Source organism: Haliotis cracherodii, unplaced genomic scaffold, assembly GCF_022045235.1.
Source record: "Haliotis cracherodii isolate W230 unplaced genomic scaffold, xgHalCrac1.p SCAF_6, whole genome shotgun sequence".
Taxonomy (NCBI): Eukaryota; Metazoa; Mollusca; class Gastropoda; order Lepetellida; family Haliotidae; genus Haliotis; species Haliotis cracherodii.
Window position 1 is genome coordinate 26,671,884 of NW_027266319.1, and position 27,981 is coordinate 26,699,864.

Sequence of the window (27,981 nt, forward strand, 5' to 3'; positions counted from 1 at the left end):
TAAATTGGATATATATTATTGGAAAATGTTGGTGGCCTGATATTCGACAAACGGTGCGTCAAAACGCAGCCATTGTCAATTTGCAACGTCTTAAACGGGATTGTTTTCACATTTGTTCAAAAATGTCATGGAGGAACACAGTAAAGCCAAATGGACGTGCAAGTTATGGCATTCGTAACTCGTGGTAGTGGCTATAAAGGCAAGCATAAGCAAATAATTTGTCATTCAATTGTCAGCATTTTTCAAGTTCGAAAATGCCGAGACTCAACGCTGCCGATCGGGACATCGCTATAGGATGTATCTAAAGAGGGGAATTGCAGTCTTCTGTTGCACGCCACTTCAACGTCCACCACAGCACCATTTGCCGCCTTTGGGCCAATACACACGCTTCAATTCCACTGCAGACCGTCCGAGAACCGGCCGACCAAGAGTTCCCTCCCCTGAACAGGATCGCTTCATTCGACTGTTCCACATACGTCATCGCAATGTCACAGCTATGGAGACTGCAGGACGCATACCTGGTTTGAGGAGGATATTGGACCAGATTGTCAGGAACCATCTTCGCGAGGCTGGAATCCGACCCAGAAGACCAGTTATCGTCCCTGTTTTGTAACAGATCCATCGACAGCAAAGCTTGCGTTGGTGCCATTCCTTACAGCCTTGGAATTTGAGAAACTGGAGATGAGTGTGGTTTAGCGATGAATCACGATTTCTTCTTCACCGGCGAGATGGTAGACAACCTGTTCATCGTCGTCGAAATGAGCGTTTTGACACACATTGTGTACATGAACTCGACAATATCGGTAGCGGTAGTGTCATGGTACTTGGGTCCATATCCTACACCACGAGATCTGTCTTGGTTGTGGTTCAGGGACATTTGACAGCAAATCGCTACATGAATCAAATTCTTCAACCTTACCTTCCTCTTTGACCGCCAGAGGGAGCTGTTTCAACAGGACAACGCTCCACCGCACACATCTCGTGTCACGGCAGCCTACCTACATAATGCCAACATCAACGTTTTGCCCTGGCCGTCGAGATCTCCAGAGCTCAACCCAATCGAACACCTCTGGGATGAACTCGATCGACGTCTACGTCAACGTCAGAACACACCACAGACACTCCTACAACTGTCCAACACGTTACAAGCAGAATGGCAAAGAATTCCGCAGGACAGAATTCTTACACTTATTTAGGGGAGATACAGAGCCGTGATTGCTGCCCGTGACAGTCACAAGAGATACTGAATTCAACCTTGTGGCCTTATGTTACATGACAACGAACAGTTTTCAATACCTTTGTACAACGACAACATGTGACTATCGAGATCCAAAATTTCATATTTGTATAAATGATATATATATATTAAGATCTTGTTCAGACTTTAAAGGTCAACATCTGAAGTTCATTCAGTAAAATATGCAAAGGAGTGTGTATGTTCCTGACTAGCCCAGCATAATCACACCGACGTTGAGAGTTAATCAGACCACAAAGCAATAAGTTGGTTGGTTGGTTTGTTGTTTAACGCTGCACTCAGCAATATTCCAGTTAATGACGGCGGCCTGTAAATAATTGAGTCTGGACCGGACAATCCAGTGATTAATATCATGAGCATCGATCCACGCAATTGGGATCGATGACATGCGTCAACCAAGTCAGCGAGCCTGACCATCCGATCCCGTTAGTCGCCTTTTACGACAAGCATAGTCACCTTTTACGGCAAGTATAGGTTGCTGAAGACCCCGGAATCTTCACGGGTCCAAAGCAATATGTCGGTACCCGGAAGGGTTTGAGTATTTTTTATTCAATTGTTCTTGAAGACATAGTCTCCCCAGGGAGATATGGTTTAGTGCCTTTTTTGTCTTCTATAGCAGGAATAAAGACGCACTCCAAGACGTCGAGTTTCTGATTGGCATAATTTCCAATGCAGTATCGATCAAACTCGTACGGAACAGAAAACAAATACTGTATAGTGTAAAACTATGTCTTTATTACTGTGCATATAAATCTGGAGAAATCGTATCTAACTTAGAGTTAGTTTCCCAAGGGAGCTGAAGTTTAGCGCGTGTGCAGTATCGATCATCATGACAAAAACTGTATGTAGCACAAAGCATCTACTGTAGAGTGTACAACTATATATCTATGACCATACATATACTAATAAATCAAGATAAATCCAATCTAAATAAGATCACGTGAGTGAGTGAGCTTGCTCTAACGACGCTTTTAACAGTACAGTAAACTACGGTTATAACGAACTCAAAGGGACTACTATTTTTAGTTCGTTATAACCGTAGTTCGTTATAAGTATATATACAGCATAACTACGGCAAAAAGTCGGGACTAAAAAGTTAGTTCGTTATATCCGTCAGTTCGTTATAAGCGTGTTCGTTATAACCGTAGTTTACTGTATTACAGTTTTATCACGGTGTGTCAGCTTGACGTGAGAGGGAACCTGAAACAAGTGAAGGGTAACCCACGACCATTGGTATGGTGCTGTACACTCTAGAAACATAACAGATTCGGATGAAGGAAGTCCGCACAACGAAATGCGGCGCCTCAGACGGTACACATGTATCGAGTGTTGCTGACAACCTTGCAGCACATTCACGTATGGAGTCCACCTCGTATCCGTATTGTATCAATCATATGGGACACATCTCGTATCCCTGTTGTACCATTCATATGGGGTACATCTCGTATCCCTGTTGTACCATTCATATGGGGTACATCTCGTATCCCTGTTGTACCATTCATATGGGGTACATCTCGTATCCCTGTTGTACCATTCATATGGGGTACATCTCGTATCCCTGTTGTACCATTCATATGGGGTACATCTCGTATCCCTGTTGTACCATTCATATGGGGTACATCTCGTATCCCTGTTGTAGCATTCATATGGGGTACATCTCGTATCCGTATTGTATCAATCATATGGGGTACATCTCGTATCCCTGTTGTACCATTCATATGGGGTACATCTCGTATCCCTGTTGTACCATTCATATGGGGTACATCTCGTATCCCTGTTGTACCATTCATATGGGGTACATCTCGTATCCCTGTTGTACCATTCATATGGGATACATCTCGTATCCCTGTTGTACCATTCATATGGGGTACATCTCGTATCCCTGTTGTACCATTCATATGGGGTACATCTCGTATCCCTGTTGTACCATTCATATGGGGTACATCTTGTATCCCTGTTGTACCATTCATATGGGGTACATCTCGTATCCCTGTTGTACCATTCTTATGGGGTATATCTAGTATCTCTGTTGTACCATTCATATGGGGTATATCTCGTATCCCTGTTGTACCATTCATATGGGGTTCATCTCGTATCCCTGTTGTACCATTCATATGGGGTACATCTCGTATCCGTGTTGTACCCTTCATGTGGGGTACATCTAGTATTTCCCGTATATTAGCACGTACGTGTATGAAGTTAAGAAATACGCATAAAAATAACAATCTGAAAAATGCACAATCAACGCTTCTAAAATCAACACATTCAGAGTACAATGATTGGTAAAAAATATATAAATACCTATAAATGGTATGGCTAACATACTTAATATATGAGTGAATACATAGAAATGAATATAACAGAGAATCGTGAGTGACATTTCCTGCTTACGTATAGAACATCCATTGCACCTTAAAAACACTGATGTTGTTTATGTATTTGCGTGGTTGATGTTAATATTAGGGGGATGGCAGGTATTCTGGAATTCTTGTTTTGAAAAGATATTTTGTTCCCCCAACATGCTGCATATCCTATAGAAAATGTGTTGTGAAATTACCTTGTTCGCTTTCTTCTTTCAATGAAAACAATTGCGTGTTTTTGGTGAAATGATCTAAACAATATCCTTACTCAATATTACCTCAGTATTACACAGTCGACTCTAAGGTATGTAAGGAAATTTAAAAAATCTAATTCATACTTCATGTTCACGTCCAGTGTAAGCTGAGGTGCCAGGCGCCCCGTGTGTACAGAACGTCAGTTCAACGATAAAGGGGTACACTCAGTCCAGAGGGGACGCAGGACAGGTGGTTGCGTGAATTGTAAATTCCTGATCTCGCCTGACGTGTACACCTTGGACATTTAATACTTTTGGTATCCCTTGTTTTCCTGTGGGTTTGGGGTAAATGTTGGCTCCATGTTGTATTTCTCCCGGCCCGATCCTTCGCATCGCCGGCAGCACATGCACAGCAGGATGAGGAACTGAAGGGCGCACACCCCGATCAGGCAGCCGACCACAGTCCAGAACACGTCATGCTGATACACCACTGAAACACAGAACACGTCATACTGTATCACTGAAACACAGAACACGTCATCCTCTACCAATGAAACACAGAACACGTCATACTGCACCACTGAAACACAGAACAAGTCATACTGTATCACTGAAACACAGAACACGTCATACTGTACCACTGAAACACAGAACACGTCATACTGATACACCACTGAAACACAGAACACGTCATACTGCACCACTGAAACACAGAACAAGTCATACTGTATCACTGAAACACAGAACACGTCATACTGTACCACTGAAACACAGAACAAGTCATACTGTATCACTGAAACACAGAACACGTCATACTGCACCACTGAAACACAGAACAAGTCATACTGTATCACTGAAACACAGAACAAGTCATACTGTACCACTGAAACACAGAACAAGTCATACTGTATCACTGAAACACAGAACACGTCATACTGTACCACTGAAACACAGAACACGTCATGCCGTACCACTGAAACACAGAACACGTCATGCCGTACCACTGAAACACAGAACACGTCATACTGTACCACTGAAACACAGAACACGTCATGCCGTACCACTGAAAAATGGTACCAATGAAACACAGAACATGACATGTTGATAGACCGCTGAAACAAGTTGATACAGCACCGAAACACAGAGCATGACATGTTGATACACCACCGAAACACAGAACATGATATGTTGACACACCAATGAAACTCAGAGAAGCCAACAGAGTGAAGGAGATCACTAATATTCTAACCCAGGTCCCAGGAAAAATGAGGATTTTTAGCAGATGGACATGGAATTGAGGCATTGCAACTCACATAAACCTATCATGTCCTATAAACAGTGACACGCAGGAATGTCCCAATAACAGGGCACGCAAGAAACCTATGATTGTGGTTTTGAATCCCGGTTCGCCCCGATTATGTTTCTAGGTTTATCAGCACCATACCCGAAGTCACCGAAGTGGTAAACGTCTGAGACCTGCATCACTTCGGGCTTCCTCCCACATTAAGCTGACACGCCGCGATATAACTGGAATACTGTTTATAGCGGCGTTAAACCCAACTGATCCACCCACCCAATTTAATAACAAATCTCATTACAACTGACAATGACAGAACAATAGACCTCAAAACTCAATTGCTCCGGAAACTCTAGGAAACAGCTATGGCCGGCAATGAGCAACGGCATCTTTGTAAATTTAAGTTCCTAAAGAATCAACACATCCCTGCATCACGGTCCTATTGTGCAATTCTGTCTAAGAACACAGGCTAGTGTGTTCCATTATTGTTTCATTATTACATAGAGACAATCAAAATGGTTAAAATACTTACTTTTGTTTTCTTCCTTGCTCTCTTTCTCGTTTTCCCCTCTTTCATTATTTTTGCTAAACGTAATTTTAGGACCGAAATTCCCGCATTTCGGGAAGTTATCCGGCGGAGCAGGATGATGGTCCTGAGCCTCGTTGATCATCATCGCCATCCCGTCAGCACTGTGCATCTCAATGTGGCAATGCATGAACCACACTCCAGGATTGTCAGCGCGTATTCTCACAACCGCATAACCACCAGTTGGCACTATAATGGTATCCTTCCGCGGTGGGTTCTTCAGCTCCAGGCCAGGTATGTTATCCCCCGTCCACGATGAGTTGGCCCAAGTTGGCGAATTACAGAAGTTGTGGCTGACGTTGTGACAATCAATATCAATGTTATCGCCTGTGACCTGCCCGTTGGAGGCGTTGTATTGCGCATAGCCCATCTTTAGCACGTAGAAGGAATGGCCGTGGAGATGAACAGGATGAGACCAACCCTTCCCGTTGCCCAAGTTGAGGAGGACCATCTGAACTGTGTCTCCGTATGTTAGATCCAGCTTGTAGGTGCAGTGGCACGTCCTCTCCTCACCACAGTCCTCCTTGTCACACGTGGTGTGTATCTCATCCGGCTGCGTCAGAGCAGACACACTTGGCATCACGAATGCCCGGCCGTTGACCTGTCCCGGATATAGTTTTGTGCCAGGGAAGGCATAATTGAGGAAATGTTCCTTGAACTTCCCAGCTGTCACCATTGGAGCGGGGTCATCATCAGCCAAAGATTTGAGCTGGTCGAACCGGAGGCATTGGGTATGTTGCATTGGGTAGTATGTGAAGGGACAGTTGATGACACGGCATGGATTGACAACCGAGCATGTTCTTCTGACTGAGGTTGGCTCTGCTTCGGACGCGCCTTCGTATCTGAGAATAGCTTCAGCTTTGTTGTCCACACCTTTCTCGAGAGTCTGTGCCCGAATCCAGTAGTTGTCCACTACGTTCGTGGTGTTAAGGATGAAGTCGATTCTCTCACCAGGGTTGATGATGAAGGACTCTGCGACTTCTGGACGCAGGTCATACCCGTCGGACGCCACAATGGTCAGTTCGTGACCGTGCACGGACACCCGGAATGGGTAGAGGTGGCCAGCGGCGATGACCCGGAACCTGTACTGTGTGTTTGGTTTAACATCAAAGGTGGTAAGAGGGGCTCCGTTATGCTTTCCGTCTTTATGATAGAGTCGTCCCTTTCCGTTGATTAGCCCACTCAACATTGCATATCGGCTGAAATGGGAGCCGTCAAGAGAATCCGTAGTTGGAACCTTTTGTCTGTTTTTGAATGATCCATACATCATTTTCAGAAGGACGGCCATTGAGTCGTCGTGGTTCCAGTCTTGTAGCACCATTACCATTTCTTCCATCACCAGTGGTTTCTTCTCTCTGATGATCAGCGGGCCTAGAAGCCCCATGGTCCGCTGGTTGCCCATATGAGAATGATACCAGAATGTGCCCTTGGGTTTGGCCTTGAACTTGTAGGTGAACTCTTGACCCGGAAGTATAGGACACTGAGTTATGAAGGCCACACCGTCCATATATGGCGTACCTTGTTGATGAAGTCCGTGCCAGTGGATGGACAATCCTTCGTTGTGGAGGTGATTTTTAACATGGACGATTACAGTTTGACCTTCATAGACCTCGATAGCAGGCCCGGGCATGGAGCCATTGGCCACGGTTACGACTCGCTGTGGTTCGAAGCCGTCTGCCTGGATGACTCCAATGGATGTCTCTGGAGTAGCAGCTGATGTATTGACAACGTTATATTTATACAGATTCCCTCCCTCGGGGAAAACGGCCTCGGACCCTTTCATCATTGTGAGGCGTTTGTCAATGACAAGAACGAATTCGCACTCTTCATCTGTCATCTTGCACTCCGAGGCCACGCCCCTCGCTGACATGATTGACAGCAAGAGGCAAGAAACTGCTCGGAAACACCACATCCTGAAATAGAAAAAAAATCTGGTGAGAACTTTGAAATAGCAAGTAAATATTTTTTTGCTGATTATGTTCAGGTCATGTTACAATACGCCCCCTCCTTTCCCTGTTTACACGTGACACGGACAATTCAGGATGCATTTGTCAAAAATAAAGATAACGTCTTCTGAACTTAAAAAACAATTTGCGAAATGATTGACTTCCTCATAGATGACAGCTTTGTGAAATTTGGTGATAGGACATTTTAGCAAAAAGTAGGCATCCCGATGGGCACCAGTTCTCCTTCCTTAATGCTGCTCGTATTGGCAAAATCAAAACAATGGAATTCGGCCAAGAAATTTAACTTAAGCTTCAGTTTTCCCACACACCCTTGGTGAGAACCCCCTGAGATAACTGGTATCAAACATGTGTGTGAGATCGAATTCCAGATCATTGATTGGCTACTTCAAGTTGATGAACTAAAGATCAGATAATGACGGACTACTTTCCTCATCATTATTCATTCGAATACACGTCTGTGTCGGACCTGAAGTTTTAGGAGTGTAAATAAATGTTATTGTTTTATCTTATATAGTCTAAATTTTTCATCGCCTTGCTATTCCACAGATGTGACGGAAACTTTTTGTGGAGGGTTACACTTGGCATGAGGTGCATGCAGTAAGCCGGATGATATCACTCACGGCCGCTGTGTTATGTGTAAATGCGTCATAGGGTTTAGGGTGTGTCAGAAACAGATTACTGCATTTGTGCCTGTCATTTACCATTTATCTTACAACTCGTTTCAAACAACTCAAGATAAATGGTATCCATCAGACACTAGTGCAGTAATCTCTGTGTATCAATGATCTGATATGGTTCAGATTCCTTTCCATTGATTTATCTACGTGAGCTGGTAATAAAAGAGACCAGTAAGGCAACGAGTAGACAGGCGAGTGAGTGAGTTGGGTTTAACGCCGCTTTTAACACTATTCCCGTTATATCGCGGCGTGTCAGCTTAATGTGGGGGGAAAGACCGAAGTGATGCAGGCCTCAGACGTTTACCACTTCGGTGAAACCCACGAGCACGGGTTGTGATTTTATCTGGGCTTCTGTAGCCTAGTGGAACAATCACTGTGCTGCAAATACGAAGGTTGCATGTTTAATGCGCGGGAATATAAAGAAAACCTTAGTAATTTAATTTTACAGTTCGTTACATTGTGTTCAAATGCCTAAATAAAATATATGGGATATTATATAAAATCCCTGGAGCATTAAAAAAATCCCAGGGATATTCTTACATTCCTGTTAATGTGATTAAACCCTACAAAGAACAATAGAATGACGTCACTGGAGGTTTATAACGTACCATAAAACAACTCCCATGTCTAAAATAACTGCAGGTGTATAATGGACTCTAACAGAGATTTCTTATGAATCTCCCTTGATACATGCATTATTGTGCACGTGTGCTTGGTCAAATGGAATTGCTTAGAATGCACGCTTTGTGAGCTGGTGAATGTTCGCCCACTCAGACTGCAGTACGTGTGCCAACTGTCGGAGGTTCTGTGGTTGCTACTGACGTACTCGCAGTCGTTGATTCAGTGCATCCATTAAATGTTCGATTGGGTTTAAATATGGAGACATGGATGGTCATGGCAGGACCTGGGTGTTGTGATTCCTGGAAAAGGCCATTCTCAGACCTGTCGTTTGAGATCTGGTGTATCTTGTTGGAAAACGACATTTGCTTGTTGCATAATGGGAAGGACGTGTGACCTAAGAATCTCATCCGTGTTACATTGTGGCATTAAATTCCCCCAATTTATATTTCTGCAGTACCTCATTCTTTCCACACACGTCAATCCCAATCCATGCGGAAATTCCCAATTCATTTTTGGTCTTAGGTTTGTATGGATGTCGACAACACTCTGTCAGATATTTACGATTTTACTACTTTTGCATTTACTAACGATACAATCATCTTCATATATTTTCTTTTTAATGGACTTTTGATACGGCCCCCTCATTGCCAGATGCGGTCACAATGTCTTCGGTGGTGATTCATGTTATGGTTCTCTTGTATGTTACATGTTACAGAGTATTACGAGTAATACTATGTATCAATTATTTAAGACAAATGAAGGCTTTACAGATTCATTTTATTGCCTTTTGGGATTGCGACAAGGGCGTGTCCTAAGTCCAATTCACTTTTCTCTATTTATAAATGAATTAGCTACAGAAGTTATTTGTACATGTGCATGTGATATCATCATGGACATGTGGTGACTGTAATTTCGAAGTTGTTAACCAATATAATTATCTTGGTATAGTACTCACGAGTTAGTTAAGTCTTTCTCAGAATAGATACGTTGCAATAAAGGCAAAGAAAGCATTATTTGAAGTTCTAAGGTCAGTGTGTATTGTTATGACCAGTTTCCATACAATGTTTACTTCAAGTTTTTTTATTCTTAAATAATGCCAATTTTACACTACTGGTCAGAAATATGGGGCTACCAAAGACAGGAGTACATGGAGAGGGTACATTATATTGCTTGTAACGTTCTTCCAGAAATTGGGCAGTGTTCCAATATTTATGACGGATTTTAAACAAAGAATAAGAGACGTGTTAACTCAAGAGTGGCTAAGTTGTCTACAATCATTTAAGTTTAAGTTTTAGTTAGAACCCGAGTTGTAGGTTATAGATCCATCATTTGCTTTGTATCGTCACGCGTTGACATAATTCCGTACAGGTATGTCCATGTTAGATGTGGAACAAGGAAGATATGCAGTTGTAATTAAAAGTCTATGTGTCCTTTTTGATTAACATTTGCTGGAGAATGAGTTTGATCTTGTTATGATTTGTTTCAGTTTCTCCTTGTAAAGTATATCGCACAATGATCTTCACAGTCGTCCGTAAATCTCATGTCTTCACAAAAGAGGTCTATCATTGAAAAGTTACTCTTATTTTTCGACGCAGCCCTAAATGTAAGGCAACAACACCTGTTTAAACAGGATATTTGAAAAGAAATGTCCTAAAATACAACGTGCTGTCCTCCGTGAGAGCAATCTGTAGATGAGCATTATTAATATCCTATACAAGCAGCAACCTAATAGAATTGACTTGAATTGTATGTTCTTTATAGGATCTTTGTTGAAGGGGAAAAACAACTTTCATAAAAGCTAGAATGCCATTGGTCAGTGACCGCGAACAAAAGTAAACCTGACCTATCAACTCTTAAGGTCAGTTATAAAACGCAACCAAAACAAGGTCAGCGACACAAAGACGAACCTGGTTAAATAACGTGTTGACTCCACTCAACCTTTCTAGACACATTTTGAGGCTATTCAACCTTTAACAGATGTTCGCTTGTTCCAATTGTATTCGTGCATGAGTCAGAGGGTTGAGTTCAACGCCGCTCTGAACAGTACTTGTGTTATATCAGGGCGTTTCACCTTATCGTGGGAGTATGCCACAGTATATGAATATGAATTTTGTAAGGCCCAGAAATAAAGGTTTCTCAGTTAAATGAATATACATATCTACAAAATTAAAAAAATGAAACCACCATGGACCCTTTTTTTATGAACAATGCTTAATTTGAGATGAGGCAATCGACTCATGCCAAATTATTCTAGACTTGAGTTGGATTCTTTTTTAATATATTCTCTATGGTCTGGGAGAGACTAGTGCAGTCCATAAAAACCGATATTGGGCTCACATACCCAAAATCATAATCGTGACAATACTGGACTTGAACCAATGACGAGCGGACACGCTCACTGCTACTGTCATTCTTGTTTCGAACGCCTTGGACAACTCGGCTACCTGTGCCATCTCCAAGAACATGAATATTTGTGAACAGCTGCACACCTGAGCTTTGACCGGCATCTACTCACTAACTCAGGAAGTATTATAAACGGGTTTTTTTTATTGCTCTCATAAAACAAATGGATACAAAATGCAGTATTGTTTTGATATATAAACAAATATGCTGATATGATCAGCTTGGCATTTTTGTCTATCAAGTAAACTTATGAAAAGATCAAATATAAGTATGGTATATAGGGTATAGGTTGATAACGCAAGTTTTCGGGCTTGAAAACAAATTACTCATTGTGCAAATATGCGTCCAAGTTGTATTTGCACCACTTTTACCTTGTTTATATCGCTAAACAAGAAAGTTCGGATCAAAGATTTTCTCATTATTAACAAATAGAAAAACGCTTTCAGAAAACCCCTATAATAAGCTTGTTAACAAATTTACGCCGTCTACATCAGTTGCTGTAAGTCAAAGACATGCAAATGCTAAAAATAAGGTACATATTTTCCTCTTTTCTTAAACTATACAGTTGCAATTGGCCAAAATGTGCCGTTACTATACGCATCCTTCAGCAGGGATGCGACTTGACACTAGCCCGATAGCCATAGTTAGTTTCCACGAATGTAAAGGTAAAGGGGTTGTATAATCTTTGTATGTTCTCAATGGCTGGTAGACGTTTCAGGTAAAGTTGCACCTCTGTACAATACTTCACACAAATAGATTCAAACATGTGAAAATTATCATTATTTATTAGCGTTTAAAACAAAATTCAGATTCAATAAACCACGAACTAATCCGCCCGTACATATCAGAAAAGGTGTCGCAGCTCAAAGAAGGCCGCTATCAAGTCCGCATGATGATGAGAAAGAAACGCAAAATCTCGCTATATATGTGGCAGCGGCCGAGATTTCATTACAATGTGCGGGGCGAATTCTTTGAGTACATTAAACTGTGACGTAATGTGCAGTAAAACCCTACTTTCAAATGAATATTTAGTGTCGGTATATTGAAGATAATGACTGGTGCACCTGTTGTGAAGCGCAACAAATACTAAATACGCAAGTGGCATTAAATACGGAAAAGCTATGGTGAAACTAAAGATTCAATGTTTACGGTCGAGGACTAGAGCTACAGGTAAAGTCGGTCGGAAAACGGAACAAGAAATATTGTTTGGCCTAAAGATATGCCAAATACACTCTTCATAAAAAGAAACGCACAGGTAGTACGTAGTTCATTGAACCTGACTACACAAAAAATCTGATATATACATTGGATATATGTTATTGGAAAATGTTGGTGGCCCGATATTCGACAAACGGTGCGTCAAAACGCAGCCATTGTCGATTTGCAATGTCTTAAACGGCATTGTTTTCACATTTGTTCAAAAATGTCATGGAGGAAAACAGTAAAGCAAAATGGATATGCAAGTTATGGCATTCGTAACTCGTGGTAGTGGCTATAAAAAGGCAAGCATAAGCCAATAATTTGTCATTCAATTGTCAACATTTTTCAAGTTCGAAAATGCCGAGACTCGGAACATCGCTATAGGATGTATCCAAAAGGGGAATTGCAGTCTTCTGTTGAACGCCACTTCAGCGTCCACCACAGCACCATTTGCCGCCTTTGGGACCGATACACACGCTTCAATTCCACTGCAGACCGTCCGAGAACCGGCCGACCAAGAGTTACCACCCCTGCACAGGATCGCTACATTCGACTGTTCCACCTACGTCATCGCAATGCCACAGCTACGGAGACTGCAGGACGCATCCCTGGTTTGAGGAGGATATCGGACCAGACTGTCAGGAACCATCTTCAGGAGGATGGAATCCGACCATGAAGACCAGTTATCGTCCCTGTTTTGCAAGAGATCCATCGACGTTCTGCGTTGGTGCCATACCTTACAGCCTTGGAATTTGAGAAACGAGACGAGTGTGGTTTTAGCGATGAATCACGATTTCTTCTTCACCGGCGAGATGGAAGACAACGTGTTCATCGTCGTCGAAATGAGCGTTTTGCCCCACACTGTGTACGTGAATTCGACAATTACGGTGGCGGTAGTGTCATGTGTGTGTGTGGCGGGGGGGGGGGGGGGGGGGGGGGGGGGGCATAACCTACACCACGAGATCCGACGTAGTTGTGATTCAGGGACATTTGGCAGCAAATCGCTACGTGAATCAAATTCTTCAACTTTACCTTCTTCAAATCTTTGACCGCCAGAGGGAGCTGTTTCAACAGGACAATGCTCGTACACTTATTCAGTCAGTGCCGAGGAGATGCAGAGCCGTGACTGCTGCCCGGGGCGGTCACACGAGGTACTGAGTTCAGCGCACCCTTGTGGCCTTACGTGACATGAACAGTTTTCAATGCCTTTGTACAACGACATGTGACTATCGAGCTCAATAATTTCATATTTCATATCTATGATATTAAATTGAATATATCGACTTTATTAGGTACAATAATGGGGTTTGTTTAATCTACTTTTACAATCTTTCAGGGGATGGATTTCATATCTATGATATTAAATTGAATATATCGACTTTATTAGGTACAATAATGGGGTTTTTTAATCTACTTTTACAATCTCTCAGGGGATGGATTTCATATCTATGATATTAAATTGAATATATCGACCTTATTAGGTACAAAAATGGGGTTTTTTAATCTATTTTTACAATCTTTCAAAGGGATGGAGAAAATGATAATATCTATAGCTCTAACTATCAATACAAATCTGATCCGACAAGTCTGACGACTTCGCTCACCTAATGGGTGTCTCAGGCAGGTAACGTGATACGGCTGGGAGCTTATCGACAGGTATCGCATATTTACTTGTTTACGCCTAGAGGTCACCGAGGGACACCTACCACTGACCCATACTGTTCAGCGTAGTATGACATGACCCTTCCTGTGATCTATATATATCGCTGAGCTGTTGTTGAAGCCAACCATTCCTTCTGGAGATTTCAAACGTATGAAGAATTTTGTAACTTGGGGTCGAACCTCGTTGCCATAAATCATTGCAACTGTACAAAGGCTAGGAATGAAATACGAAGATATTCTCGTCAAATATTTGTAGCATTTTACGCATCTTTCATTGCCGCATTTCCCATTCTTTTCGAGCTGGTACGGTCAACATCAGTGGACAAACCGTCCGCGTGTGCTACGTTCTGCATCAAGGTCTGTGATAAAAGTGCGAACACAGTCGAGGTGATCATGCAGTAGATTTCAAACCATAGAACCTAGAATCTCGTACATCACCGTGTCTTTGTTTTTAATGCCGTGATACTGACAAACGACTGGAAGCGAATGTGCAGAGACAAAATTGTTACTTCGAAGCGACAAGTTCACTATAATTACTACATGATGTCGTATGTTTATTTCATAACATACTGAAAATAAATTAGTTACCAGCTGGTAGTGACAAATACTAAAATTCATCAAGTAATGGCTCGGGGGGTTGCCTCACAATTCTGTAGCGCTCAGGTGAGGTGTCAGAAATTGGGGTCAGCCCTCAGGACTGTCTGGCTTCTCACAGACTGTTGTACATTTACCAGGAAATGCAGTAAAGTTAACGTTTCTTCTCAGATGGTTTATAGTCGTCTCTGTGAAACTGATCTCAAGTCACTATGGGCATGCATTCGCATCCCGCTGACCCGACTTCACCACCAGGCACGTTTGGATTGAACTGAAGATCACTTCAATTGGACGGACCAGGACTAGGCTACAGTACATTTTACTGATGAATCGAGATACTGTCTAGACTTCAGAGATCCTCGTGGCCGAATGTGGCGTAGACAACGAGAACGATTTCAGGACTCTTACGTACGAGTAAACGACCGCTGTGGAGGGGGCTCAATCATGATTTGGGGTGGGATCAGTAGAGCTGGTGAACCGATCTCCATGTCCTCCAGCGGGGCAGGATGACGGGTGTGCACTACAGGGATGACATTCTGGATGTGTACCTGAGACTGTAGGCTGGTGCAATCGGACCAGACTTCATCCTAATGGAAGATGACGGGCGACCCCATCGTGCCAGGGTCGTTGATGCCTACTCAGAGTAGGAAACCAGGCCGGTCCAGGCCGGTCCAGGCCGGTCACCGGACCTCCGTCCTATGGAACATATGTGGAACGAGCTGCAGATCGCCCTTTCACGACGCCATGTCTTTCCGGCAACTCAACGGGAACTCGTCAATGCTCTTACTGAAGAGTGTAATAATCTTTCCTTGGCAAACACTTATTATCACAAACATCCATCGGTGTGTAACGTTATTGAATTATTGGGTAATATTGAATTATTGGTTTTTCGCGAACACCTTGTATCATCACTATTTGATAGTGATTCATAAACACATGCTCATGATATAGTCAGAAGGGTTTTGTCGCTTTTTTCATAAGAAAAAGAAAACTATTAGGTTGTTGGGAAAATTTGTGTATGAAGCCTTTCGTATTTGGCATATGTGATAAACATCAAGTGTGCATCCTCCTCATCTTTATCCTGTTACATTAAACGATTTAATGTCCATTCGTGACTTGTGCTAACAAAATAATCCTGACATAAGACTAAAAGTTTAAAATCTTGGCGTTCGGCATTAAATGGATAAATCAAGTCGGCGGAGTGTACTGTGTCTGTGTGGGGTATTTATGTTAAACTGCGGCATGGTATCGCTGCACAAAAAAACAATCATAGTCAATGTTAGTACAAACAGCTTCACGAACACGTACGCACCCGCACACTCAACCGCCCACGCAACCGCACACGCGCAGACAGACACACACCCACTCACACGCACGCACACACATGCACACACACATACACACGCACACACATACACACGCACAGACACACACGCACAGACACACCCACACACACACGCACGCACATACACACGCGCACGCACACACACACACGTGCATGTACGTCGCTATTTAAGTGCAATAATATTCAACATTTCGTTAAATATGTGAGGCCCTTTACGACATGTAGCATGTACATGATTTGCTAATCAGGAAATATGTTAATCCTGATGATCTAGTTGCGTACGTGGACAACTTCATGGAATGAAACGTATTAAACTGTAGGGAGAACAGGGTAATTGCAGAACAAATATATTATTTCTTGAGATTCTAAACTAATTGTACGGACGATTTTAAAGGAGTCGCTAGTCAAAAATCCACAGACGGCAATAATGCGCCATATCAATCAGGTCAGTTTAATGTCAATGATATACAAAGGTCCTCATCCAGATGATATTATTATAACACATTCCTGGACGGGCATACTTAGGGACATAACCAATAAAGCGACATACTCCAGTGTAGATGAATACTATATACTTTATATATAAAACAGGTAGTATTTAACTTTTGAAAATCTATTTTTCTTTAAGATGGGATTCCTTCTAAAAGCCAGCCCCAGCCCTAACCAAATTCCCACTGGTGTAAACATCCATCTGACATAAGGGAGTACCTAAGTTAGAAGTTACATCTCATCATCACAGCCATATAGTGACGAGTTCTGACATTGGACCGTAACATTAAATTTAACATGGAGTTAACATACTCTAAGTTTACATGATCATGAAAATAAGCTGATAAAAATTAACTGCAGGTGTTAACTAGTTATTACGTTGGCAGTCTATGGGTAGCTTGCTTACCTGTGATTGACACTGCGGTCTGTTCGGTTGGAAGGTCGGGCCTGATTGACAGTCCCGCGCAGTGCCGAGGAGAACCTGTTTCCACTTTATGACACGCTTTGTATCCTGCAGCTGTGGGACCGTCTCAAACACATTACAACAGTTTCATGATAAATGAACCCTAGGCTCTCATCTAAAGCTTACAGTTATGTGAATATGTCACATTGTGATATACACCATTTTAATGTACTGGCTACGTCTGATATTACTAAAGATACCATTGTTTTCCTATATTTTCTTTTTAATGAACTTTTGATACGGCCCCTCAGTGTCAGGTGCAGTCACCATGTCGTCTTTTATAGTTAATCATATTATTGTCTTCTTGCGTGTGAATAATAAAATCTTTGTTGAAGGGGGAAAACAACTGTCATAAAAGCTTGAATGCCATTGGTCAGTGGCAGCGAAACAAACCCGACCTTTGAACTCTTAAGGTCAGTTATAAAACGCAGACAAAACAAGGTCAGCGTCACAAAGACGAACCTGGTTAAATAACGTGTTGACTCTATCCTTTCTGGACTCATTTCGATGCTATTCAACCTTTAACAGATATTCGCTTGTTCCAAATGTATTAGTGATCGGGTTGAGTTTAACAGTACGCGTGTTGTATCAGGTCGTTTCACCTTAACGTGGGAGTATGCCATGGTAACGCTGGCATACGGATTTCATAAGGCCATAGGCTAACATTAGTCACTGTAATGAAGTTTTCTTATTTAAATAATTTTACATACATATCTACAAAATAAAAACAACAAAAAGCAAATGCGGCCGAGAACAATGCTTAATTTTTGCTGAGGCAGTCTATTAACTTGAGATGGATTTATTTTGAAATTTAGTCTCTGGGGTCTGGGAGAGACTTGTGAAGTCCATAAACAAGGATACTATGCTGACAGACCCAAAACCACAATCGGGACAATTCTGGGATTCGAACCATTGACGAGCGAACACGCATGGTTAACACATGCACTCTGCACAGAAAGTTTCGACGTCGTGGACTACTCAGCTACCCGTGCATATCTGAGAACATGAAGATGTCGTATAATGAAGCTTAAACTGACATATACTCACTCACTCACTCTGGAAGTATGATACATAAGTGGCATTAAATACGGAAAAGCTACGGTGAAACTAAAGCTTCAATGTTTAGAGTCGTGGACTAGTGCTGCAGGTTAGGTAGGGCGGGAAACGGAAAAACAATATTGTTTGGCCTAAAGATATGCGAAATATGTCTTTACAATCTTTCAGGGGATGGAGAAAATGATAATATCTATAGCTCTAACTATCAATGCAAATCTGATCCGACAAGTCTGACAACTTCTCTCACCCAATGGGTTTCTCCGGCAGGTACGGTGATACGGTTGGGAGCTTTTCGACAGGTATCGCGTAATTACCTGTTTACGCCTACAGGTCACCGAGATACACCTACCACTGACCCATACTATTCAGCGTAGTATGGCATGACCCTTGCATAAAAATAAATCCAAATTAAAATGAGGGTTTTGATTTAAGGAGTCTAATTCATTTTAGTCAATATCTCTAAAATTCAGTTCCATTTTCCAAGCAATATGTATACTGACTGAAAATTTCGGTCAATATGTGCATTGCCTGAGTGAATCAGTCAATATACGTACTGACAGAAATTTTCAGTCAATAATCATATTTCCTGAATACAGACATTAACGATATATATATATATATATATATATATATATATATATATATATATATATACAGAGATGGGAGAAAGAGAGAGGTGTGTGTGTGGGGGGGGGGGGGGGGGGGGGGGGAGATAGATAGATAGATAGATAGATAGATAGATAGATAGATACTCATTTTTTTTACTCAAGACATAGGTCAATCCCTTTAGTTGGCCCGTAACACTTACTCAAGACATAGGTCAATCCCTTTAGTTGGCCCGTAACACTTACTCAAGACATAGGTCAATCCCTTTAGTAGGCCACACTCACTCAAGGCATAGGTCAATCCCTTTAGTTGGCCCGAAACACTCACTCAAGGCCTAGGTCAATCCCTTAAGTTGGCCCGAAACACTTACTCAAGACATAGGTCAATCCCTTTAGTTGGCCCGTAACACTTACTCAAGTCATAGGTCAATCCCTTTAGTTGTCCCGTAACACTTACTCAAGACATAGGTCAATCCCTTTAGTTGGCCCGAAACACTCACTCAAGGCATAGGTCAATCCCTTCAGTTGGCCCGTAACACTTACTCAAGTCATAGGTCAATCCCTTTAGTTGTCCCGTAACACTTACTCAAGACATAGGTCAATCCCTTTAGTTGGCCCGAAACACTCACTCAAGGCATAGGTCAATCCCTTCAGTTGGCCCGAAAAACTCACTCAAGACATAGATCAATCCCTTCAGTTGGCCCGAAACACTCACTCAAGGCATAGGTCAATCCCTTCAGTTGGCCCGAAAAACTCACTCAAGGCATAGGTCAATCCCTTAAGTAGGCCACACTCACTCAAGGCCTAGGTCAATCCCTTTAGTAGGCCACACTCACTCAAGGCATAGGTCAATCCCTTTAGTTGGCCCGTAACACTTACTCAAGACATAGGTCAATCCCTTTAGTTGGCCAAAACACTCACTCAAGGCCTAGGTCAATCCCTTTAGTTGGCCCGAAACACTCCAGGCCTAGGCCAATCCCTTTAGTAGGCCTGAAACCCTCACTCAAGACATAGGTCAATCCCTTTAGTAGGCAACACTCACTCAAGACATAGGTCAATCCCTTTAGTAGGCCACACTCACTCAAGGCATAGGTCAATCCCTTTAGTAAGCCACACTCACTCAAGGCCTAGGTCAATCCCTTTAGTAGGCCACACTCACTCAAGGCATAGGTCAATCCCTTTAGTAAGCCACGCTCACTCAAGGCATAGGTCAATCCCTTTAATAGGCCACACTCACTCAAGGCATAGGTCAATCCCTTTAGTAGGCCACACTCACTCAAGGCATAGGTCAATCCCTTTAGTAGGCCACACTCACTCAAGGCATAGGTCAATCCCTTTAGTTGGCCCGAAACACTCACTCAAGGCCTAGGTCAATCCCTTAAGTTGGCCCGAAACACTTACTCAAGACATAGGTCAATCCCTTTAGTTGGCCCGTAACACTTACTCAAGTCATAGGTCAATCCCTTTAGTTGTCCCGTAACACTTACTCAAGACATAGGTCAATCCCTTTAGTTGGCCCGAAACACTCACTCAAGGCATAGGTCAATCCCTTCAGTTGGCCCGTAACACTTACTCAAGTCATAGGTCAATCCCTTTAGTTGTCCCGTAACACTTACTCAAGACATAGGTCAATCCCTTTAGTTGGCCCGAAACACTCACTCAAGGCATAGGTCAATCCCTTCAGTTGGCCCGAAAAACTCACTCAAGACATAGATCAATCCCTTCAGTTGGCCCGAAACACTCACTCAAGGCATAGGTCAATCCCTTCAGTTGGCCCGAAAAACTCACTCAAGGCATAGGTCAATCCCTTAAGTAGGCCACACTCACTCAAGGCCTAGGTCAATCCCTTTAGTAGGCCACACTCACTCAAGGCATAGGTCAATCCCTTTAGTTGGCCCGAAACACTCACTCAAGGCCTAGGTCAATCCCTTCAGTTGGCCAAAACACTCACTCAAGGCCTAGGTCAATCCCTTTAGTTGGCCCGAAACACTCCAGGCCTAGGCCAATCCCTTTAGTAGGCCTGAAACCCTCACTCAAGACATAGGTCAATCCCTTTAGTAGGCAACACTCACTCAAGACATAGGTCAATCCCTTTAGTAGGCCACACTCACTCAAGGCATAGGTCAATCCCTTTAGTAAGCCACACTCACTCAAGGCCTAGGTCAATCCCTTTAGTAGGCCACACTCACTCAAGGCATAGGTCAATCCCTTTAGTAAGCCACGCTCACTCAAGGCATAGGTCAATCCCTTTAATAGGCCACACTCACTCAAGGCATAGGTCAATCCCTTTAGTAGGCCACACTCACTCAAGGCATAGGTCAATCCCTTTAGTAGGCCACACTCACTCAAGGCATAGGTCAATCCCTATAGTTGGCACGAACCACTCACTCAAGGCCTAGGTCAATCCCTTTAGTAGGCCACACTCACTCAAGGCCTAGGTCAATCCCTTTAGTAGGCCTGAAACACTCACTCAAGGCCTAGGTCAATCCCTTTAGTAGGCCTGAAACACTCACTCAAGGCCTAGGTCAATCCCTTCAGTTGGCACGAACCACTCACTCAAGGCATACACTGTAGGTCAATCCCTTTAGCAGGCCTGAAACACTCACTCAAGACATAGGTCAATCCCTTTAGTTGGCCTGAAACACTCACTCAAGACATAGGTCAATCCCTTTAGTTGGCCTGAAACACTCCCTTACTTTTTTTTAGCATTGTACTTCAATCTCCTGTCCAATTTTGTTAAGCTTATCAGGTGATTGTTCAGCTGTTGACCTTCTATATTATTTGTAATGAGTGATTATGGTTTTACGCTGTTTTTAGCAATATTCCAGCAATATTAAGGCGGGTCTTTGGCGCTTTATCCTCTAGTATACCCTGTTATTTGTAGACAACAGGCAGTTGTCTGTGAAATGCTCAATGCTTCTTCTCTTTATTGTCGGAAATCACAATCAATAAACATGATAGATTTCATAAATAGACAAAGAGTTCATCCTTCCTCTGGGCTAAAAGATTAAATAACTCGCTTTGAACTAATTTACAGCGTATGTATTTCCCGTTTATTTATATCCATAAGCCCCGACAGGCATTTGTAAATAGGACACAGCGTCTGGCCATGAGACAACGACATAACTTTAATGAATATATTTATCAAGTGAGATTTAGGGTTCCCACCCTAATGTATGGCATGTCATGGGACTTGTGTCGCCTCCTTATCCCGTTATATCGGGGGACAAAAACAACCTCGGACTCAGGTGTAAACAAGGAGGACTGTGTGTCGTCTGCGATGTCTTGCCTTGACATGTTCACCTTGACATTCACTTGTCACGCTCGGCAGCGTTCATCGTCCTGACGTGTGTCTCTATCAACGTGAGTTGATTGAGTGAATTATTGCCGGTTTCAACTGCCGTGTGTCCGTTCTATCACACCCGTACAAAGTCAACACAGGTTTAGTACTGGCAAACCAAGGATAATAATCAGGGACGAAATATGACCCAGCGAATAAAGCCGTGTTGAGAACGAAGGTAATGAGACAAATATGTTAAACACGCATACACATAAACACTCATGTTGGGTTTCATCTTATTTACTTCTTTCATTTATTTTCAACAGGCAATAGACTCTATCTCACCTGTAACGCCTTGTGTAATGTCATACACGAGGGCTTTGGGTGTTCGCTACCGTAAGACTTTGAGTAAGTTTTTGGAGGTGTATTCATTTCGATCAATCCTTTGATCAACAGTTTATTCGATTAATTTTTCTTCAAATATCTCTTCTTTTCCAGGGGCGGTCGGGTAGCCTAGTGGTTAAAGCGTTCGTTCATCACGCCGAAGACCAGGCTTCGATTCCTAACATGGGTACAATGAGTGAAGCCCATTTCTGGGCCTCCTGTTGACCAGTCCTTCTCCCATATCACTCGCATTTGCTTCTAACAAATTGGCGATGCCCAGACAAAACGATCTGCTCGATAATCAAGATCTCTACTGAAATAAAACGGGTTTTACCCCGCGAAGTTCTTCATATCACTTCAGCACCTTGATTAAAAACAGGAAACGATTTGCAAAATATCTGTCAACACACAGTTGACTGTACGCATGCAAATCCTGCAGTCGACCGAAATCTGCACGTTTAAATCCGTGTTGTTTACAATCCGCATGTCTAGTTCGTTACGCGATTTGATTGGACTATGCACAGACACGTTAATCAAGCCAAAATATATCTCCATAATACAAGCCTACTTCGGCAAGGGTGGGAACTGGACTTTTATAGTCAGTAAACGCCCTTCCCTCCGGAAGATGGGCTCTTGTTGAAGTTGGTGTTATTCAAGACAGGTTCTTATTGAAGCCGGCGTTATGCAAAACGGGACCTTATTGACACTGATGCCATTCAAGGCAGGTTCTTATTGAAGCTGGTGTTATTCAACACAAGGCTGTTACTAAAGCTGGTGTTTCAAGACAGGATCTTATTGGCACTGGCGTTATTTGAGACATGATCTTATTGGCACTGGCGTTATTCGCGACAGGGTCCTATTGGCACTGGCGTTATTCGAGACCTGATCTTATTGGCACTGGCGTTATTCGAGACATGATCTTATTGGCACTGGCGTTATTCGAGACAGGGTCCTATTGAAGCTGGCGTTATTCAATACAGGATCTTATTGGCACTGGCGTTATTCAAGATAGTTTTTTTTCTGAAGCTGGTATTATTCAAGAATAGTTCTTATCAAAGCTGGCGTTAATCAAGACTCCAGGCTTTTATTGCACCTGCGTTATATCTATGCAGTCTTGCCGTGATATCACTGAAATACTGTTCAAAGCGGCATTGAACCAAACCCATGCTTCAATTGTGATACAAATAGACGGAATCCAGGATAAGAAACATATTTATCAGTCACAGCCAGAGACATCGCTAGATCGGAATTGCATATATCTTATTTCAGTTATACAACTATATGTAATGTGTTGAAACGACAAGTTGCACCGTGTGGACAGGCCATTAACCCCTGTACCTGTATTTATCACATGTAGCCCCAAGCTAAGGCACTGAGTTGAGGGACTACTCAGTGTGTCGTCCTTCAGTGATGATCACCCATGCATGAAATCAAGGCCTATATGTTCCCTTTTCCACCCTCTCTGATGGCAGGTGCTTTGTCGTGCGGCGTTGAGTCGTACCTTATGTCTACTCTCACCTCAAAAACACCGTGTGAGTCACTGAACACTGTTGTGAGTCACCTGACTGTCGATTCTTACCCGGATGGCAACCACTTCATCAACACTCAGTGATGATGTTTATGGCTAGCAAATTGGATATTTCTTGAAAAGCGCACTTTGCAATTTTTGTCATTGCTGTAAGTACTTAATTTATCATCGAGATATATTTTCGTGATTCTGTTTCAATTGGCGAGGACTACGGTAATCTACGGTGATCAGTAGTGATATCAGTAATACTATTACAAAATTTTACAAGTAACATAAAAACGTGAGGCAGATTACCTTTGTAGAACTTTTTGTTTGAATAAGAGCAACAAAGTCAATGTTCCTGGCCATAGCACAAACTGTTGTAGACCCGTGAAGATCCAGGGTAGAATAGGTCAAGAGCAACCTATGCTTGTCGTAGGCTCGCTGACTTGGTTGTTGCATGTCATCGATCCCAATTGCGTGTATCGATGCTCATGATATTAATCACTGGATAGTCTGGTCCGGACTCGATTCTTTACAGACCGCCGCCATATAGCTGGAACATTGCTGAGTGTGGCGTTTAACAATAAACAAACAAACTTTACAAGAACAAATCTCGGCATCCAGCGGGTTAAACAACAAACCAATTTCATACTGAGAAAGCACCTTTATGCTTAATTGAGAACGTGTGATTTTACGTCACCTCCTACAATAACTAACAGTATTGAGTTTCTGTGGAACCCGCTATTGTCAAACGCTTTCAGCTCCAACCGAGCCTCTTCTAAACATTCTATAGGAGAATGTCTGAAATCTCGCTATTATTTTCGAACCTGAGGCTTGTTCTCCTACTTGAAACAAAGTTCGATGAAGTTAATGCCTCAAACTAATCTTCAATCGATATTCACCTAACTATGCAATACCATGGGAGAGTGACCGCTCTTGTTTAACTATGGGAGGGGAACCTTTCATGGAAGACTATGGGACGATTTAGTACCCATACTCAAACTATTTGAGTGTTAGCAAAATGACTGCACCCATCCAACTGTCATTACAGTTCACGTAACTTTGTTTTAAATAACAGATAATGCGTCACTACGTGTGGCGTCACAACACCACAGAGCATTGACATTACATAACAATGTCATGGGGACAAGGGAGATAATCATGACAGTTCTTACTCTAGAATTTTCCTTCGGCGAAAGATGAACCTGTTTTTCGCACAGCTCATCGTTGTCAAAAATACGTTTGTACATTGGAGAAACTGTTAATCGCCCGTTTCCTCGTGTGTCCAAATTATAACTTAAAGGTATAGTGCGATTTGGGGGCCATTTATTTGTAATCTGCGCAAATTCATGCACAATTTCAGTTCCGTTTTCCAATGCACTTTTCATTACAACCGGAGCAAACAATAACATATACAATGGCTATGTGTTACAATTAAGATTTGTTCTAACCAAAAAGGTCTTATCATTTCTTAATTGCATAGGTGATCCTTCAATTATGGTTGTACATTCATGTTGACGTACATTTCTGAGGCACATACCCGAGTCGAATTAGAGGACGGTAATAGTCGTCTCAAATATTTAGGTTGACTGTATCCTATTGGACTTTGGGATACGTTTTCCCATTTGGAGGCTTTGTGGTAAACTGGGTATGTTGTATTGTTTGATAGGCGTAGCCCTTTGATGGTTAGGATTAAACCTCGACACTAACGTTTTGTCGTCTCTCTGGGCTGGATTTGGAACTCACACGTGTTTACAAGCATACAAAGACGCTTTCATAATGTTATCAGAAGTTACGTTATCTGGATAATTGTGAAGTAATACAAGACATTTTGTATGGACTGAAGAGGCTCGTTGAATTTTCGCCAAGGAAAGCTCTCGCCTTTAAAAGAATTAATTTACTTGAAGTTTTTATTTGTGTGAACAAATGCGTAGGATTCGCCTAAGCAGTGGGCCCAAAAACCTACATTGCAGCCAGCCAGATGGGTGATAACCTCATTAATATGCATGGACATCTACATGATGTAGCAAGTGTGTTGGTCATGACTTGCAACACAGTCAACAAATATCATGTGTGAGTATCAGCCCAAACAGGTTTCTTTCCTGAAGCATGTACCGTATTCGACATAACAAGAAATAGGGGGCTCTTATTAGAATAAATTTTGGTTGAAAGATCGTAAATTTCGTGGTTTATGCTGACAGCCTGAGTAGTATATAGTGCACGTATGCCCGTTTTTTAATTGCAGCCCTCCCATTGGCTGATTTCTGCCAGTCATATATTGCAGCCCTCTCATTGGCTGATTCCTACCCGCAGGGTCCCCTCCCCCACCCAGGGGTCCCACCCCACCCCCAGCACTCCAGGGGTCCCACCCCACCACCCAGGGTCCCACCCCACTTTCCCTGCCATTTTGATTTTGAGCGCTGTTATGTAACTTATTCATAATTAAACCTAGTGAATGCTATTCTAGACTAAGTCTATACAATAATAATAAAAATAAGTTCTAAAATTACAAAGTGAAATTCTCCAGCTGAAAAAAAAAGAAATAGAGAAAGGATATCTTTATTGAAAGCGTCTCAGCAAAATGTTAAAAGTTTTCTTTTGGGAAATGTGGTGGTTCCATAAGGAACCTGTGCGTACGCTGTACACGTGGATGTTGACGATGTCTTAGATCGTCGTGGATGGTGAGCCAAATACGGTCTTCAGGTAGACGCAGTTGGGGGAATGTCTTCTATGTTCTTGTAAGATTTGTCTTCATATTTCCATTTGTACAGTTTAATACCGCACATATAGCACTGAACGCAATCGTTCATTCCCGTGTAGAATAACCCGCACCTGGCCAGCTCGAGAGGAGTCTGCTTAATTTGAATAGGAAATTTGTAGTAGGTATCTAAACGATTTTTAAAATACCTGTAGGAAGGATGATCGGGAATGACCATAATATCTCGGACAATGGGCGGAGACTTAACGCGTTTACTTCCTGCAGCAAACTACTCTTCGCAAACATGTCAGATAGCTCACTCCCGCCAACGGCCAGCGCCGTCACCTGGAAAATCGGCAATGATGTGTTCGTGGTAGCGTCTACTTGGCGAGGAGTCCTTAAAATTCATGTACGTGAATACAGAAGGTCGGGGGAAAAGTACATCCCAACCAAACGAGGTATTACCTTAACATTACAACGGTGGAATGAGCTCGTATCAAACAGATCCAGGATCGAAGAAACTCTTGAAGGCGGTGAAGGCGGCGAATTGAAATGTCATCTCGGCGGGAATGTGTACGCTAATATGCAATCAGACTACCCCGGACTGGACATTCGCAAATGGTATTGGAATGGCGAAGAAGACACGATAAAACCGTACAGCCGTCCGGGAATTAAACTGTGGCCAAATCAGCTGGAGAGTCTGCCGCACTGCCGCGTTTATTGCACTGCCCGATTATGTGCCCGAACTAAACATACACGTACCGTGTTATATGGAAGCCATATTGACCAAATGGGTTATTTAATGTGTTCGGAGTGTAACCCGAATGGACTGTCGGTGTGGGACTAATACGTCGTTACCAATGACCCCTTTACCTGTAGCTTTGGTCATCCTGACAACTCTGTTCCCGTGTCGTCTACACGTTTTCAAGAATAAACATACATCAATCGTTCTCAATGTTTTCTGTCTTTATTCTGACCGTCTCTAAAGGACATTTCAGGTGTCCCCCGCCGTGATATTGCCGGAGTATTGCTAAAAGCGGCGTAAAACCATTCACACTCACTCACTCACTCACTCACTCACTCACTCACTAAAGCCAATTTCACCTCTGTCTTTATTGGATATTTATAACGTTTCCTGTTCGGGTGTTCGACATAAGGTCGACTGCCGTCGTCATGTCAGGACACGTAGAACTGTCGTGGGATACATTCACGTTTAAACACCCTTTCCGCGTATTGATAAGTGGAAGTAAGCGGTGCTGGAAAGACAACCTTTATATATAAGTTACTGCAGAGTTTAGATAACGATTTACCACTGTGCGAAAAACCCGATGCCAT

The 27,981-nt window shown here is 42.5% G+C and overlaps 1 protein-coding gene and 1 pseudogene across 1 annotated transcript; one reads left to right on the forward strand and one right to left on the reverse strand.

Annotated features, from left to right (window-relative positions):
* Positions 1 to 3,658: 3,658 nt before the first annotated feature.
* On the reverse strand, positions 3,659 to 17,126 carry LOC139444888 (uncharacterized). Its single transcript, XM_071225892.1, has 3 exons — positions 17,057 to 17,126; positions 5,639 to 7,605; positions 3,659 to 4,299 (listed from the first exon to the last, which is right to left on the reverse strand). The coding sequence occupies exons 2-3, from the start codon at positions 7,602 to 7,604 to the stop codon at positions 4,115 to 4,117; spliced, it is 2,151 nt and encodes a 716-aa protein (XP_071081993.1). The 5' UTR covers position 7,605; positions 17,057 to 17,126; the 3' UTR covers positions 3,659 to 4,114.
* A 9,824-nt stretch (positions 17,127 to 26,950) lies between these two features.
* Positions 26,951 to 27,493, forward strand: LOC139446334 (uncharacterized; annotated as a pseudogene).
* The last annotated feature ends 488 nt before the right edge of the window (positions 27,494 to 27,981 follow it).